At 39.4% G+C, this 19,477-nt stretch overlaps 1 protein-coding gene across 3 annotated transcripts in view; it reads left to right on the top strand.

Moving 5' to 3' along the window:
- LOC121376824 (protein cueball-like) overlaps positions 1-18,412 on the top strand; it is a 30,104-nt gene extending 11,692 nt beyond the window's left edge. For 2 of the 3 annotated variants that reach the window (XM_041504600.1, XM_041504599.1), the window contains exons 2-8: positions 242-319; positions 5,747-6,118; positions 8,820-8,915; positions 9,649-9,744; positions 11,631-11,696; positions 14,537-14,642; positions 17,873-18,412. In XM_041504600.1, coding sequence (XP_041360534.1) covers positions 244-319; positions 5,747-6,118; positions 8,820-8,915; positions 9,649-9,744; positions 11,631-11,696; positions 14,537-14,642; positions 17,873-18,038 — 978 coding nt within the window. In that variant the 5' untranslated portion in view covers positions 242-243 and the 3' untranslated portion in view covers positions 18,039-18,412. The remainder of the gene's footprint in view (positions 1-241; positions 320-5,746; positions 6,119-8,819; positions 8,916-9,648; positions 9,745-11,630; positions 11,697-14,536; positions 14,643-17,872) is intronic. The other variant, XM_041504601.1, reaches the window with a different exon arrangement.
- Positions 18,413-19,477: the final 1,065 nt, after the last annotated feature.

The following is a 19,477-nucleotide window of genomic DNA, read 5'->3' as shown; positions in this document are numbered from 1 at the left end:
ATCCCCGAATGTTTAAAACAATCTGCTTAGAAATAAATAACTTGTAGTAAAATCCATAGCATGAAAAAAGCGTTCCCTGTGGGACGGACTATAGGTTATTACTTGTGTGTTTTGATATAGTCAGGATCTTATATAATTAGGAACAAAAAAACCCACCAGGTAATAATTAATACACAACTATAATTCCAGTCAGCCATTAAATCAATATTTAAATGCAGATTATTTATTTATTTATTTACAGGTATGACTTTGTTAAAGCTGTATACCATTATGGCAGTCACTGCGGTGATATTTTTCACAAGTCGCGACGTTGCTGAAGGTAAATGCATAAAAGTAGCATATTTAGCTGTGACAACTCTTGCAATGTAGAAAATTCTCTGGGAAAAAACAAATGCAGAGAAATAGTCATTAGTTTGCTTCAGGTAAACTATTTTACCTTGAAATTAGTCTTATTTTAAAGTCTTAATTTAAATTGTTTTATTATTAATATTAATATTAATATTAATATTAATATTATTATTATTATTTTACCTCACTGCCATCTTTCCTTTCTCTCCCTTGAATTCTTTCTCATATTTTCATGATCTGACAGCTCCTAACTTTCAACTTCTTTCGCTGTCCACCTCCACATATCAATCCTTGTCTCTCCAACAGCGACACGTGCTTGTCTCTTCTGTCTATTCGTGTCACAGACCTGTTTTTAGCTGTGGGCTTAGTTTAACCACTTCAGAGAGTGTTCAGTAGTTACTTCTGGCATTGTTAAGAGGCACTTGTAACCACCTACTATGCTCCCCTACTACCGGCGTTCGTTATTTAAAATCCCAATTGATACATACATATATACCGGGACCAGAAACTGCCAGTCGCCTGGGCATATGCGTATACAACCTGTTTATAAAACATGCATGACGTTTGTATGACATTGTCATGACGTTAATGTCTCGGACACTATTTGAGTCTTGGCTCTACACTCTAAAAGCCTTATAAGCACAAGGCCAGGTACATGTAGTTTAATGCGACCAAAGTCCTGATTTTTTAAAAATGGTGTTAGTTCCTCCCCAAATTTTTTATTTAGACGATCTTCTTTCTGTAACAAATAAGCCACTATTAATAATTGGGCTATTTCTTGCTCCAGCCAGTGCACCATGACTGGTATGTCAAAGGTTTGGTATGTGCTATCTTGTCTGGGATGGTGCATATAAAAGATTCCTTGCTACTAATGGAAAAATGTAGCGGGTTCCCTTGCTAAGACTATATGTCACAATTACCGAATGTTTGACATCCAGTAGCCGATGACAGATACATCAATGGGCTCTAGTGGTATCATTAAACAAAACAAACTTTTAACTTTTTGTTTGTTTCAAATAAAATAGAATTGAAAGCATACCATGTCCTGATGTTGCTGGTTTTTGTAGTTTTGATAATCTGAGGGTGGGACGTAACCCAGTGGTAAAGCATTTGCCCGATGCGCAGTCAGTCTAGGATCGATCCCCATCGATGGGCCCAGTGTTCAATTTTAAATGATTTCAAACCAATAACCGGCTGTTTTGTTTTTATTACATGTACACTCAAAAGCCTGCTTGCTATTAATAATAGAACATTTTAGTGAGTTTCCGATCAAATGTTTAACATCCAGTAGACAGTGATTAATAAATCAATGTGTTTTAGTGGTGTCGTTAAACAAAACAAACGTTAACTGTTTTGTTTGTTTTAAATAATACAAGCACTCTAAGAGTACTGCTAAAGCAATACATGTCCCCCTACCGGGCCAAACACGTTTTTGTATCTCCTATATTAAAGGGCCATTACTCTGTGAAAAATTAGTAAATGGTCATGAAAGTTATACTTAATCTGCAACAGTTACTACAGTACATGATATAGCTATACATACAGATTCAGCTCAGTATCTTGAAGTATTGTACGAAAAAATCCAGAAAATAATTTTTTATATCTCCTAAAGTTCAATTGGGTCACAAATGATTAAATCGCCATGGAAGTCAAACATGATCTGAAACGGTACATGATAAAGTTATACACAAACTTTCAGCTCCATGCGTCAAGGCATTGTGAAAAACCCACACCCGGAAACCTATATATATGTGCAGTGGTGTAAGAAGGTGCCAAAGGAAGGGGCGCGCTCACACACACACACACACACACACACACACACACACACACACACACAGACAGACATATATATATATATATATATATATATATATATATATATATATATATATATATATATAAACCATCGCTGCTGCTACTGGGTCAAAAAATAATGGGTCGGAGAGCAAATGCCTCCTTAACCGCCACCACACACTCCACCCCCACGCCCGCTGCCTACGCTAGTGATGTGCACAGACAAGGTGGTCAATAATAATATTAAGAGCATGCAGTATCTATAATGTTGCTGGTTGATGTGCTTTTGAAAATGTTGGATCACGTGAGTCGTGAAGGGCACAAAAGCTCGGGGGCTTTATATTATATTATAACCTAGTGAGGTACATGTAAGTCTAGGGGATAATTTTTTATTTTTTTTATTGGTCATGGATTTATCCAGGCCTACTGTGGGTCTTAACAGGCCCCATCCCAAAAGAACGTGGCACTGAAAATTTCCAATATATATAGAGAGAGACATCAAGTCGTCCAACACGATGAGATTTCTGACTCTGGGACTCTTGCTTTCAAAATAGTCATGATTGATGTCAAATTAATGTTCGATCATCAGACGTACGCCTTCGTTTTCAAGATCGGCTGACGGCTCTTCATTTCCCTCCTCGCTCCCGTCTTTAAAGACCAGACCACACATATCACAAGACTGTATCCTCTTGACGTTTTTCAGATAGGGTTCTACCTCATCATCTTTTTCATCGTCTCTTTTGTAGGCGGGTATACCTGGCAGTTTTCTCTTGAGTTGGTTTTGTTGCATGATTTGCAGGTAGAGCTCTTTACCCGACGGTGGCTGCAACTCTTCTCAGACATTTGCTGTTACGTTCGTGCTATTACACTATTCGAACGGGCTCGTCTCTAAACCATTAGGTTGAAGGCGCCAATGTTTGAGCGTGGTCGGTTTCAAGTCTACCAACAGATGTCCGTAGGGCCTGTGGATAGCTTTCTCAAACTGTAGCATGACATGATCAGTGTTTTTCGGATACATCTGCCATGCCAAGGGTAGGACTTGCTGCTTGTCGATGGGGAAGTTGAACAGGGTCAGGTAATGGCAGTTTCTTCTCTGTGTTGGGTCTTTCCTGTCCTAGAGGTTCTGGTCAATGGCAATCACCGATAGGTTTCTGTGCTGACTTCCTTCCATGAACAGATCGGTGATGTGAGGGTCTTTGCCAACTGTCGACATCAAGTCGTCCAACACGATGAGATTTCTGTCTCTGGGATCCAAATAATGATCCTTTTCCAAATTCTCAGGTATTCCTTGAACAAATTTCACTCGAACGGTTGCTCTAATCATGTCGTAGAGGGGTTGCCGTCGTTTGTAGAGCCACATGATGCGTTGAGGCGGTGGGAAGTTGTTACCACCCCTCAGCAGTTTGTATATCAAAAATATCTTTCCACACATGGTGAAGGGCTGTAACAAACATAGAGCATGCTGATGCTGCAGCTGTGGTGGTGGTGGTGGTGGTGACTGCTGCTGCAGTCGTGGTTGTGGTGGTAGACCTTTTGCATGTTTTTGTTGAAAATGTCTCAACATGGCGTCTCTTCTCGAGAATGTGAAACCACATGTACTCTGCATGACAACTCTAAATAAAATGATATCTGACCGAGATAGTTCCTTTTATAGTCTTTTCAGAAATGCTTCTGCCATTTCGGGGATTTCCAACCCGTACCACTTTGTTGTTGTTGTTTCCGTTTCAAATCGGCCTTGGCTTGCTCTACCACCTGTTGTGTGAGGGAAACTATGACGACATTGGGGACCGGGGACTTGTTCTGTTCCTCTTTTTCTTTTTTCCACGTGGGATCGTAGAGTTCTAGACATCGATCCACGCTGTACATCATCTGACTTTTCCCACCAAGTTGAACTGGAAAATGAGGTTGAAATTTTCCTTCTGCTTGCAGCTTGTAGAAACGGGTCAACTTATCCATGTCGGGAACGTACAACTTGTACTCACCAGACATGTTACTTCTCTGAAGGTTCTACCTCAAATGATGATATTAACTATTACCCTTTCATTTTACATGTATGTATGTATGTATGTATGTATGTATCACAGTATGTATGTATGTATGTATTCCTGTTCAAATTGATCAATCTCAAAATATGCGTTCTAATGGAACGACGAAGTGCAAGACGAGTGCTACAGGCATTGAAACATCGCGGTTACGCCTGATGGGAAGGTGTTGTAAAGTACGACCATCATTGTGCCGTCGGTTTACTATGTAACAGCTTCATTGTCCCCAAACATTGCAGTTTATGTTGTCATACTATGATGCCATGACTAGCGCTGTCGTAAGTAGCGTTATAACCGCTCCATTAAACCGGGCCCAGCTGGTGTCAGCAGGATCAATATTACTCTAAGTGGGCATGGCATGCATTTAGCAACAGCATTTATTTTCTTTCTTTTTTTTTTCCTTTTTCCTTTTTTTTTTTTTTTTAATTGCCATTAGTTAATACATGTAAATTCTTAATTTTGAGCCTCGGATCTTGGACATATATTGAGCCGAATTTACGAAGCTTGTGTTTTTTCATAAACGCAGGTGTTTAAACTAATTATCCATAGTTACACACGTGTAAGTCTAAAACAGGATTTGTAAAATCGGCCCATTATGTTTTGCTACAAAATAGCAATTCTCTCAGAATGCATATTAAAGAAGGATCCTCCTCAGTGTGAACACTGACTGTGCGTCACGTTTTGGTTGAAAGTAATCTGAATCTAACAAGAATCAATATATTTGTCAACAGAAACAATTTGATTTCTTTACAAACTTTTGAAATATACTTACCTTGTATTCTATTCCCACAACTCTTTGCACTGTGTTTTACAAACCGTAAATATACAATTTTTATTTTAAGTGGAATAATCACGTCGATGTACTCACCTTATTTGACACCTATTAGCCGATCTCTATTTGTGTGCTGGGGTGTCGTTAAACATCCATTCATTCATTCTCTCAGAATGCCTTTGATTAAAAACATATTTTATTGCATAAACTAACAACAAACGGACTGGGCAAAATTTACTTTGCCAACTTACTATCTCCTAGCTTTCTTGTTCGAACCAGTACACCACAACTGGTATATCAAAGGCCGTGATATGTGCTATCTTGTCTTTGAGATGGTGCTTTTATCAGTGTTTCTGCCAGAAAGAAATTTTTGGGTATGGCGCTATGGAATTGAATGCAACCACAGTCAACTGAGGGTATGGGGGACCTCACCCAGAAAGAAAATGGGTTAAGTTTAGGCTTAGGGTTAAGAAAACCATACAGTAATGATAAGAGTAATTAATTTTGTTAAAAGGTTAACTTTAAAAATAAAATCTTCAAAAAAAATTGGGTATGGCGCTATACCCGTTTTACCCTCTGGCAGAAAGCCTGTATATATCAAAAGATCCCTTGCTATTAATGGAAGAATGTAGGGCTTTCCTCTCTAAGACTGTATGTCAAAATTACAACATGTTTGACATGCGATAGCTGATGATTAATTAATCAATGTGCTCTAGTGGTGTCGTTACAGAAAACAAACTTTAACTTTTTTAATCTCCTAGCTCTCCTCTCCGAATGCTTGTTTTTACAGGAGCACACTTGGACATGCGCCTCATGGTTTCTAACAGTTCGATGAACCAACCGGTGATCTTTTCGTGTGCCCTAATTAAAGGGTATCCTGGTAGTCGTGATATGAACATGTCCTTCTACTTTGGTCGAGTCCATGGAGAGCGCACGCTGTATGGAAACGTAGACCGGGAGCGCCATAATTGTTCCACAGAGATGCACATGCCTGGTTACAGTATACTCTGTGGACGGGGTTCGAGAGGCCGTTACGATAGGAACGAGACGAAATATATCTTTGTGATACATTCACTACAAAAACAGGATCTGCAATCGCCCTGGTTTTGCTGCTTGTATAATTGTTATTTGAACAGTGGCGAAGTTTACGTACAACTGGCCAGTGAGTAGACACGGTGTGCATTTGGGATTTGTTTTTTTTTTTTTTTTTTAACTTGTCTTTAACTTGTTTTAATTAAATTCTTAATAGTGTCGTTTGTCGTGTGGGTCATTCTACAGAAAGCGTCACTTTTCAAAATACAAATCCAAGATAAAAAAACAGTTAAAAGATATAAATATTTATTGTTAACTTTTGGAAACTAGATGAACAAAGAAACATAAAATTATATCTGGCCACGCAGAACTGTAATCGGCCTGCATGTGCAGATACGTGTTACTCTGTGAACAAGTTCATTATGTCATTGGTGTTACCGGACAAGTGGGGTAGTTCAGCAGTGTGATCCAATTGGTTTATAGTGATCAAGAGCACATGGATGTGTTATTTGGGTGTCACTAATAACATATATGGAATAACTTTAGAATTAAAAACTATTCAAGGGTGTAATTGTGCATTTCAACACAGATATTCTGTATGTGACTTAAATTATACACTGTGGCAGTTTAAATTATTCAAAAGTATGGAGTCTTTCAAAATAAATTTCATCAAAGTTATAAAGGTAGAAGGTATGCTTTCATAAATAAATAATTTAAATTTCAAAAATAAAGTTTCTTGAGAAATGACAGCTAAAATATTCTTGCGTAACACCAATGACAATGTGTAGCACCAATGACATTCAAGACTGTATCCTGGAAATACTGTTATTCACGAGACTACCACTACACTACTTGTTAGCAAAATTATGTAATTAATATTTCCTTAAATGTTTTGTAGTTTTTTCGGGGGGGGTGGGGGGGGGGGGGGGGGGGGGGCTTCTTTAGCCTACAACTGTTAAAGGCCTATTCGAATAATTGTGTGTTTCTCTGTTGATAAGATACGGCCAGTCAGACAGTTTAAAAAATATACTAAATTAAGATACAGAATTTTAATTTTGTTTAAATATTAATTAAAGATTTATTCATTCATTAATTTATGTAGTTATTTTCGTGTTTATATTAAGGCTCAAAATCTATTTTATTGTATACTTGTATTCCCAATAACGAGTAAAATGTACTCCTACTTTTGCTTTTACGCAAGCGCTGCAAAACTCTACGTTAAATGTTCCAAATATTTTCAGAAAACGAGGACGCCTTATGAATACGTGATCTGTCATTCTAACGTTTTCAGTACATACACTACACAGCAAATTTTTCTGTGAAATTGTTTTACGCTAATTTTAGACTAAAAAGTAATTAAGAAATATTAGTTTTCTGTTTATGCACGTTAGAAATTTCCAGAATTAATTATTTCAAGTTGGTAATGCTTTTGCTATGTTTCTCAGGATTTAGTGTGCATTTACAAACTGTAAATTACAAACGGAAGCTGAACCAAAAAGCAATTATTTTATTTATTGAGCAATTGTGTGCATAACCTAACTATTAAATGAAATGGTATTTATTTTGTAAAGGTACATCTCTTCCTAGCGTGACGTAATTTCTGATTGGCTGTTAAGACGTCACGTGGTACTATGAAAAAGTATAAAAGGCTGAAGCCAATGGACGACAGCAGAACGAGCTACTCTCGATTCACTAATATCAAAACCTATATTAGCTCGGCCATTTACCTTTCGACCGACCGTTCAAAATTGCGCCAAAATTTCCTCAACAAAATTGCGCACCACTTTCTCTTTGGCATTAACGGCTCCATTCAAATTCCATAGCACCACCACCACCACCCACACCCGCCTGCTACCGATTCAATCGGGCTGCTGGTGCTCCCTTGCACCTGCCAGTGCAGGCGGTCCCTCTTTCCCCTCTCCCCCCCCCCCCCCCCCACACCTTTCCTGTCATGGACAGGCGTGTGCTACAACAGCTTGCTCTGAATGTGCACGTAAAACCCTATGACATGACATGACATGACGACAGCGGTTGTTCTCTCGCTCGTTCGCTGTCTGACAAGCAAACATTAAAAGCATGTCCCCTTGTTCAACTTTATTACATTATATACTTTAAAATTGACACTGGAATAATTTTAACTTTTTAAAGTTAATTTTATTAAATAACCATGTCAATTTAATTAACTTGTTTTATGGAAGTACTATTTATAAGCAACTGCATGCTGCAGGTAAGTTTACATTTATTGGAGATACAGTCCTCACTGGTTTAATATAACTGGAACTGAAAGGAAGAGATCTATCTATCTGTTGGAAACTTACCTGTGAACATTAACTTTATTTTCATTTGCTCATAACCTTTCAAAAAATTTATAATTCGGCCCATATTTTCGAAGCTATCTTAGCCTACGAAATCGTGAAATTATCGTAAGCTATGACGTCACTATGGCGTGTGCTGTAGTGACGTCACAACCTACGACGGTTTTACGATTTCGTAGCGCTAAGATGGCTTCGAAAATAGGGCCCCTGGATACTGGAACACTTAGGCTTTGTTATCTGTGAATGTTATTTATATTATCCGGACATTGTTGATATCCTTTGAACGTGGCCACAATATCAGAGCCGTAGCTGGGGGGGGGGGGGGGGGGGGGGGGGGGGGGGGGGGGGGGGGGGGGGGGGGGGGGGGGGGGGGGGCGAAATCCGGAAAGCATTAAAGTAAATTATCTTCTTAAGGACTTTTAAACTATTAACTACTCAGTTGCCCCCCACCCCACCCCCCAAAAAAAAATCCTAGCTACGGCCCTGAAACTATAGCTATATGTTTCTATTTTGCAGAGAAATGCATGGTTCACTGTCTGCATGGTGGCACTCCTTCCAAAACGAAACGCTGCGCATGTGATTGTCCAGACTACTGGACTGGATACAAGTGTCGTATGTCTTTTGTAGTTTTCTCAAATATTACCTTATTTGGGGAAGGGGCAGGACGTACCTCAGAGGTATAAAGTGTTCGGTTGATGTGCGGTCGTTTTCTTTCTATCGATCCCCATGGGTGCGTGGGGCCATTGGGCTATATATTTCTCGTTCCAGCTAGTGCACCACGACTGGTAAATCAAAGGCTGTGGTATGTGGTATGTGCTATCCTATCTGTGGGATGGTGCATATAAAAGATCCCTTGCTGCTAATGGGAAAATGTAGCAGCTTTTCTCTCTAAGACTATATGTCAGAATTACAATAGCCGATGATTAATGCAACAAAGCAAAACTCATTTATCATGTCAGTAACTATCAAGTATGTAATGAATTTGTTTTGCCTAAACAATTTTCAGTGTAATTTTTGGCTCGTAATCCAAAGTTCAATAATAATGAGGGCATTTTCATCGTGGACATTTTAGGTCATCCCCAGCATCTACCATACGTGACCTTTGATACACCAGTCAGTCACTTAGCACTTGATGAACAGAGGGGCGGGGATGAGGTGGGGGGGGGGGGGGGGGCGTGGACAACAGATGGGTCCGCTAAGATTTGATTCTGTGACACAAGCACCTCAGATGACCATGCACTCTGACCAACTGAGGTGCTTGTTTATTTGAAGTAAAATAATATTAAAAACATGGACTACAGCTGTCTGTGATTCTGCTAATTGCAGTATTGCTTTTATCTTTCAGAAAAGTGCAGCTTAAAATCCTGCGCAAATAAAGGTCGTCTGAAACGTTCGGTTTGCTCGTGTGTTTGTCCTGATCACTGGACCGGAATTACGTGCGGTATGTCTCTGTTGTTTATCTTTCCTCGAATACGTAATACAGTAAAACCTCTCACAACGGACACTCTGTAAACGGGAATTCTCTCTAAACCGGATAGCCCTAAAAACCGGACATTTTACTTGATCCCGGGTGTGTCCGGTTTAGGCGGGGGGGGGGGGGGGGGGGGGGGCTGTCAGTGTACCTGCTGTGTCCACCCAGGTTTTATCACCTCCGTGTATGCACCTAGACTCAGATAATAAATCGACATGACTTCGATCCCAACCATTCACAAAAGGCTATTTTGTTTTTTTATTCCCAGTTTTGGACCATAAACAAATTTCCAATCTGAATGCAGGGCTTTAGATTGCACCAAAGCTGATGCGATAACGGGTGTGCCCAGAATAACCAAGCACAAATTAAGTACCAGCATGCTAACCTTAATTTCACCTCGGCATCAAGCGAATGTTAAATTTAAAAAAAAAAAACATTCCCAAATTTCTCATTTCATTGGGGACCCCTAAATGAATTTTCTGGATCCGCAACTGTAGATTAAAATAACTTGGTATAATCATTATAGCCGATCCGTTTAACCAGGATGTCGAATCTTGGACCACATACACCGAACGCTAGCCCGAGTACTCTCGACTGTAGAGGGCTAGACGGACTTTTGGACAGATATTCAGCCCCACACATTCAGAGACCAAGATATGTAATTGTCTGGCAATCGCTGCCCACGACACGGTAGTCAAAGATTCCCTCTCTAATAACACAAAAATCCTATGTTTGACGTCTAATACCTTTACATCGATCATTTTCGAGTTACTTGATTTAGAAAACATCCACATATTAATCACTAATACATACACTACAGAAAGAAATCTGACAGCACCCACATTCAGCTAAACTTCGGGACACAAGAATTACAAAGCTCGCTGACCTATATCGTGACGTAGGTCACGTAATTGCCCAGTGGGTAATTACACATTAAACACAAAGTTACAGGGGTCGTCTCATGCCAAGCGACGTTACAACATGGAAGAGATGGCTAATGCCGTTTTGGAAGAATTTGGATTGAATTACATCATTAAACCAAAACAATTAGATTATTGATTCCATTTTGAATTTGAAGGATACTCACGCACGCACACACACACACACACACACACACGCACACACACACACGCACGCACACACACACACACATTGTCCAATAGTAGTGTACGTTAAACCAGTGCATGAAATTACAATTTTTATTTTCCCCCGTTATGAGTGCCTGCTGGGTAATAAATTTGACTGTCTACAGGTTATAATAAATTAATCTAACAGTGATGTACTGCACTATTTAGTGGACTGAAGACATATCCCAAGTATGATTTACATGTGTAGTCGCGCAATTTCTTCCAATCCCACCAGACATGGGACACTAGCAAAAACTTAAAAAGTCAAATTATTTAACGACACCACTAGAGCACATTGAATTTACTCATCATCGGCTATTGGATGTCAAACATTTGGTTATTCTGACTTAGAGAGGAAACCTGCTACATTTTTCCATTAGTAGCAAGGGATCTTTTATGTGCACTATTCCACAGACAGGATAACACATACCACGGCCTTTGATATAGCAGTCGTGGTGCACTGGCTGGTACGAGAAATAGCCCAATGGGCCCAATAACAGGGATTGATCCTGAACCAACCGAGTATCAGGCGAGCTCTTTACACCCCCCCCCCATCCCCCACCCCCACCCCCACCCCCACCCCCACCCCCCACCCCCGGAACCCAAGCAAAGTATATCCTCGATAAATGTTTGGTTGCTCTACTCAAATAATTGAAAGAATAATAACAAATTGTATTATTAAGCTTGTTCATAACTTTGATGGTCTCCGTATTGTATTATATTTTACAGAGAACTGTGAATTACAGTGTGGGGATGGATACAACTTTCGAAACAGTACTTGCTTGTGTGAAAAGGGTATGTTTTATTTAGGAGTAACTGTCAAGTAGTGAGTTCTCTTGTACTTATGTCTCATCTACGAGTAACTGTCAAGTAGCAAGTCCTCTTGTATTTATGTCTCATCCACGAGTAACTGTCAAGTAGTGGGTTCACTTGTACGTATGTCTCATCTACGAGTAACTGTCAAGTAGCGAGTCATCTTGTACTTATGTCTCATCTACGAGTAACTGTCAAGTAGCAAGTCCTCTTGTATTTATGTCTCATCCACGAGTAACTGTCAAGTAGCGGGTTCACTTGTACGTATGTCTCATCTACGAGTAACTGTCAAGTAGCGAGTCATCTTGTACTTATGTCTCATCTACGAGTAACTGTCAAGTAGCGGGTTCACTTGTACGTATGTCTCATCTACGAGTAACTGTCAAGTAGCGAGTCATCTTGTACTTATGTCTCATCTACGAGTAACTGTCAAGTAGCGGGTCCTCTTGTACTTATGTCTCATCCACGAGTAACTGTCAAGTAGCGGGTCCTCTTGTACTTATGTCTCATCTACGAATAACTGTCAAGTAGCAAGTCCTCTTGTACTTATGTCTCATCTACGAGTAACTGTCAAGTAGCGGGTCCTCTTGTACTTATGTCTCATCCACGAGTAACTGTCAAGTAGCGGGTCCTCTTGTACTTATGTCTCATCTACGAATAACTGTCAAGTAGCAAGTCCTCTTGTACTTATGTCTCATCTAGGAGTAACTGTCAAGTAGCGGGTTCACTTGTACTTATGTCTCATCTACGAGCAACTGTCAAGTAGCAAGGCTTCTTGTATTTATGTCTCATCCATGAGTAATTGTCAAGTAGTGGGTCTTCTTGTACTTATGTCTCATCCACGAGTAATTGTCAAGTAGCAAGGCCTCTTGTATTTATGTTTCATCCATGAGTAACTGTCAAGTAGCGAGTCCTCTTGTATTTATGTCTCATCTACGAGTAACTGTCAAGTAGCGAGTCTTCTTGTATTTATGTCTCATCTACGAGTAATTGTCAAGTAGTGGGTCTTCTTGTATTTATGTCTCATCTACGAGTAACTGTCAAGTAGCGGGTTCACTTGTACTTATGTCTCATCCACGAGTAACTGTCAAGTAGCGGATCCTCTTGTACTTATGTCTCATCCATGAGTAACTGTCAAGTAGTGGGTCTTCTTGTACATATGTATCATCTAGGAGTAACTGTCAAGTAGCGGATTCACTTGTACTTATGTCTCATCTACGAGTAACTGTCAAGTAGCGGGTCCTCTTGTACTTATGTCTCATCTACGAGTAACTGTCAAGTAGCGGGTCCACTTGTACGTATGTCTCATCTACGAGTAACTGTCAAGTATCGGGTCCTCTTGTACTTATATCTCATCTAGGAGTAACTATCAAGTAGCGGGTTCACTTGTATTTATGTCTCATCTACGAGCAACTGTCAAGTAGCAAGGCCTCTTGTATTTATGTCTCATCCATGAGTAATTGTCAAGTAGTGGGTCTTCTTGTACTTATGTCTCATCTACGAGCAACTGTCAAGTAGCGGGTCTTCTGGTACTTATGTCTCATCCACAAGTAATTGTCAAGTAGCGAGTCCTCTTGTACTTATGTCTCATCTAGGAGTAATTGTCAAGTAGCGAGTCCTCTTGTACTTCTGTCTCATCTACGAGTAACTGTCAAGTAGCGAGTCCTCTTGTACTGTCAAGTAGCGAGTCATCTTGTACTTCTGTCTCATCTAGGAGTAACTGTCAAGTAGCGAGTCCTCTTGTACTTATGTATTATCTAGGAGTAACTGTCAAGTAGCGAGTCCTCTTGTACTTATGTATTATCTAGGAGTAACTGTCAAGTAGCGGGTCCTCTTGTACTTATGTCTCATCTACGAGTAACTGTCATGTAGCGGATCCTCTTGTACTTATGTCTCATCTACGAGTAACTGTCAAGTAGCGAGTCCTCTTGTACTTATGTATTATCTAGGAGTAACTGTCAAGTAGCGGGTCCTCTTGTACTTATGTCTCATCTACAAGTAACTGTCATGTAGCGGGTCTTCTTGTACTTATGTCTCATCCACGAGTAACTGTCAAGTAGCGAGTCCTCTTGTACTTATGTCTCATCTAGGAGTAACTGTCAAGTAGCGAGTCCTCGTGTACTTATGTCTCATCTAGGAGTAACTGTCAAGTAGCGAGTCCTCTTGTACTTATGTCTCATCTAGGAGTAACTGTCAAGTAGCGAGTCCTCTTGTACTTATGTCTCATCCACGAGTAACTGTCAAGTAGCGAGTCCTCTTGTACTTATGTCTCATCTAGGAGTAACTGTCAAGTAGCGAGTCCTCTTGTACTTATGTCTCATCTAGGAGTAACTGTCAAGTAGCGAGTCCTCTTGTACTTATGTCTCATCTACGAGTAACTGTCAAGTAGCGAGTCCTCTTGTACTTATGTCTCATCTACGAGTAACTGTCAAGTAGCGGATCCTCTTGTACCTATGTATTATCTAGGAGTAACTGTCAAGTAGCGAGTCCTCTTGTACTTATGTCTCATCTATGAGTAACTGTCAAGTAGCTGGTCCTCTTGTACTTATGTCTCATCTAGGAGTAACTGTCAAGTAGCGAGTCCTCTTGTACTTATATCTCATCTACGAGTAACTGTCAAGTAGCGAGTCCTCTTGTACTTATGTCTCATCTATAAGTAACTTAGACATGCATATCCCTTGCTGGTCGCATGGTTGTAAAAAGGTTCCAAATACTAGCTCGGAACGAGGTAGTTACTATCTTGTAAGATATGCTTGTACAACCTTGTTGAAAGTAGTTACCAGCTATTTAAAGAGCTTGCAAATTTTAAATTTTTTTTGCAGAAAATGTGGATGATGGTGGTTTAAATATAGGTGTAATAGCAGGGATCGTGATTGGTCTGATATTGCTTCTTCTTATTATTGTGACTTGCATAATACTGTGCAAGAGGTAATTCATCCTGCAGACGTTTTTCTATTTGTTAATGGGGTGGGACCTAATGCGCAGTTGGTTTGGGATCGTTCGCCATTGGTGGTCCCTATGGGCTACTTCTCATTACGACCAGTACTCCAAACTCAGCAAAGGGCCGTGGTATGTACTGTCCTGTCTGTGGGATAATGCATATAAATAAGAGATTCCTTGCTGCTAATTAATTATAAAGAGTAGCACATGATCTGGGAACAGCGAAGCTTGCTCTCTGATTATCTCTGTGGTCCTTAATCATATGTGTAACGCCATATAACCATACAGTATTACAGAGACATTCATCAGTTTGCTGCAGTGAAAATGTTTTCCGACTAATACAATATTTCTACGATTAAACTCACATGTTAAATATATTTTCTTGTTTAGAATATCATTGTCTGTATATCCAATGTGTTTCTGGTCTTCTTAATATTTGTAAAAAGTCCAGACTGGATTTTGTCATCAAATAATGTCGTACATACGAAAAAATATATTTTAGGAAATAAAATGAAATTTAACCTAGTACAAATATTATAACGATCAGAAACACGTTTAATACACAGCCACTAATATATTATGCAGAAAAATGTATTTTATATGTAATTACAATCGTTAAAACGTCTCTATTAGTCGATAACATCTTAAAAATTGCAGAAAACTCAGGAATGTCCATTTAATATTATAACTATTATTAGAAGGAAATGTTTTATATAATGACGCACTCAGCACATTTACAGTTATATGTCCGTCGTCGGACATATGGTTAAGGACCACACAGATATGGACTACTCTTTTCAATTAGCAGCAAGGGATATGTTATATGCACCATCCCACAGACAGGATAGCACATACCACGATCTTTGATATACCAGTCGTGGTGCACTGGCTGGAGCGAGAAATAGCCCATCGGGCCCACTGACAGGGATTGATCCCAAATCTACCGCGCAAGCGCTTTACCACTGAGCTGCGTCTCGCCCCTAACTATTATTGAGTGTGTTAATTTTTCGTATTTTTTTCCCAATGTTTTTTATTTGATTTTCTATTTATCATCTCCCAATTATATATTCTTAAATGATTTTAATCGGTTATCTTTCCTGCTTCAGTTGAGTGTGTGCATGTGCGTACGTGCGTGCGTATGTGTGTGTGTGTGTGTGTGTGTGTGTGTTAGTCCTTCACATCTTAAAACATTATTTCAGCGCGCTTCCCACTGGTTTGTTTTGAATACTTTTATAACTATATTGCTTAAGTGAGTGTCCAGTGTGTGTTATTCAAAACGTCTTTGTGTCAATACGTGCGAGCTTTACACCAGGGGCCTAATTCACAAAGCTCTCTTAGGCTCTGCTAGACAACAAAGCATCCTCTTTGCAAGTCTTTTAGCATTGCACTGCGAGATCGCAAAGTTGCGACTTTAATGAATTGGGTCCCTGATCATTACTATATTATGCAAATCACTCGCCTGGAACTTATGAAGAGAGTGATTTATCACTAGCCTAACATTTTAAAACGTGAATGACTGGTGTGTGTGATAATTTTAATACTGTTTTCAGTTTCTGTTTATTTATATTTTTTGTTTTGCTGTTGTTGTTGTTGTTGTTGTTGTTGTTGTTGTTGGGGGGGGGGTCATAATAATATGTAATTCCAGTTAGTTAGTACTTTATATTCAAATGACGTATGAAAACCTAGTGCATAACAGGTTTTTGTGTGGTGATTTCAGAACATATGGTGGCTTTCTGTGTAAAGTTGCTTTTGAACCTTTTATTGTTTGTTAATTATGAATGCACACGTCAATTCTGAAGTTTCGCTGTGGTATCCATATCGTAGATGTCCATATCGCCGAGATCCGAGTAATTTGCATCTAATTTGCAAAGTTATCAAATTCTCAAAGTGTGATCTGAAAAATATTACATTCTTTTATTAATATATGATAAATATACAGAACTTCACATATGTTGTTTTCGTGTCCTATTCACTGCACGAGTTTATTTTGCGCAAGGATATATGCCACGAGACCGCGTAGTGTTCTATAATATATGAAATTGTCAAGGTGTAATGACTTTTAAATTATCATTTACCCGAAAACAAATGATTTAAAGAGTGTATTTATTGAAACTCTGTTCTGAAATAGGCTACTGTAGTCGAGACGGGCTTATGTCACGTGGCCTATATTTTTGGTCAAGTGACCGAAAATATATAGATTTATCTAGACATGATATCTTGCCAATGTTTACAGTGGTTGCGGGATTAATAGAATCTATCACCGTTGTGAGGTATAGATAAGGCAATTCCAACCCGAGGGACAAACTGGGTTGGTATTTTTCTGAGGGCCGATGTTTACCGAGGTCCTTACAAAAACATTTTGTTGCGAGGGTTGGAATTGCCTTATCTATACCTCACAACGGTGATTGATTCTTTTTCTTGCCCATTTAATTTCAGTAACAAAACATTAATTTTGTAATCGTTGGTTTGTTTATTGTAGAACAGTTCGTAAACATTTTACCTACAAACTCATTTAATCATACACGGGGAAAATATAGTCCACATCATGCAACGACATAAAAATGTAACAACTTACCAATAAATAAAAACTTGAAAATATGAATTTGTTTAAATATTTTTAAAATAATGATACAACGTGAAATGGCAAATAGAATTCTGAAAACCATGAGTTATGACGGCAATCGTTGTAAAGCATGAGTTATGACGTCACGCGTATATAGAAATCGTATATGACGTCAGTAAATAAAAGGCGCTAACTGCAGTAAAAAGGAAAAGGGAATTCCCCATTTAAAAGTTCCGGTCCAGATCGCACATATGTGCGATACAGAATAAATTTATCACACGGTTTCAAAATGTCTTTATCACTATAATCACTACAGTAAGATTGAATAGGTATGTAATAAAGATTTATCACCGGGGTGCTAGACAGATGTATCTATCACCGGGGTGCTAGACAGATGTATCTATCACCGGGGTGCTAGACAGATTTATCTATCACCGGGGTGCTAGACAGATGTATCTATCACCGGGGTGCTAGACAGATTTATCTAGCACCGTGCAAAGGCTGGCTAATTCACTCCAGTGGGCAAGAAAAAATGTTTCTATTCTGCTAATTGCAGTGGTAACGTACATTGGTAATTGTGGTATCGTAATACTCACGGCTATTTTATATATCGGGTGTAATTGGGAATAAAGCATAGATTATGTTGCTTTTACAGGAGACAAAGAAAAGCTAAGGAAGCTAAGGAAGCTGAGGAAACTGAGGAAACTTATAAAACGGAAACTATGGAATCTACGAATAAGGAAACTAAGTACACTAAGAACCATAAACGCCCTAAGCGCACTAAGCACGCTAGGCAGGCTAAGCACGCTAAGCACCACTAAGCACACTAAGGGCACTAAGCACCACTAAGCCAAAATAAGATGTGCAGAGGTACGTATCGGATGACCAAAGTGAAAATGGAAGTGCATGATAACCCCGCCATGTGGATCTGGGACCAGACCACTGAAGACAGAGGAACTATAATATGCCTTCGACTTACTTACGTGTAAAGTGACACACCCTTGTTGTTAAACACTGTGACACATTGTTTTCACTATTAGAGCCACTTTCGACATTAGAAATCGGATACAACTTAGATTTTAATGTTTAAATCTGTAAGTCTGTTCGCCCATTGGGCTATTTGTCGTTCCGGCTAGTGCACCACGATTGGTATATCGAAGGCCGTGGTATGTGTTATCCTGTCTGTGGGACTAAATCTTTGACATCCAATAGCTGATGATTAATAAATCGATGTGCTCTAATGGTATCGTTAAACAAAACAAACTTTAAATTTCTAATACCACAAAGAAAGAAAGAAAGAAATGTTTTATTTAACGACGCACTCAACACATTTTATTTACGGTTATATGACGTCAGACATATGGTTAAGGACCACACAGATTTTGAGAGGAAACCCGCTGTCGCCACTACATGGGCTACGCTTCCGATTAGCAGCAAGGGATCTTTTATTTGTGCTTCCCACAGGCAGGATAGCACAAACCATGGCCTTTGTTGAACCAGTTATGGATCACTGGTCGGTGCAAGTGGTTTACACCTACCCATTGAGCCTTGCGGAGCACTCACTCAGGGTTTGGAGTCGGTATCTGGATTAAAATCGTTATGCCTCGACTGGGATCCGAACCCAGTACCTACCAGCCTGTAGACCTATGGCCTACCACGACGCCACCGAGGCCGGTCTAATACCACAAATGCATTTTTTATATTTAGAAAACACACGTACCTCAGAGAAGTAACAACAAGTTTGTTTTGTTTAACGACACCACTAGAGCACATTAATTAATCATCGACTATTGGACTCGTGGTCATCAGAGTAAACCCGCTACATTTTTCCTAATGCAACAAGGAATCTTTTATATGCACTTTCCCAAAGACAGCAAATAACACACCGTGCCCTTTGTCCAGTTGTGGTGCCTTGTTGCTAAATGGATTCATCAAGGTGGTTTTATCCTGCGAGCACTCAACCGACTGAGCTAAATCTCACTTCTAACTTAATGAAGTCTTGTCTTCGGAAAAAATTCAAATAAAAGATCCCTTGCTGCCTGTCGTAAGAGAGTAGTCTATGTGGCGACAGCGGGTTTCCTCTAAAAAAAACAGTGTCAGAATGACCATATGTTTGACGTCCAACAGCCGACGATAAGATAAAAAATCAAATTGCTCTAGTGACGTCGTTAAATAAAACAAACGTTTTTGCTTATCCAGGTTATTTAATTATCTGTTAAGTGGATACAGGTACACATAATATGTCTTTGTAAAATCCATA

This window comes from Gigantopelta aegis, chromosome 7, assembly GCF_016097555.1.
Source record: "Gigantopelta aegis isolate Gae_Host chromosome 7, Gae_host_genome, whole genome shotgun sequence".
Lineage (NCBI taxonomy): Eukaryota > Metazoa > Mollusca > Gastropoda > Neomphalida > Peltospiridae > Gigantopelta > Gigantopelta aegis.
This window is presented reverse-complemented; position numbering and strand designations above follow the sequence as displayed.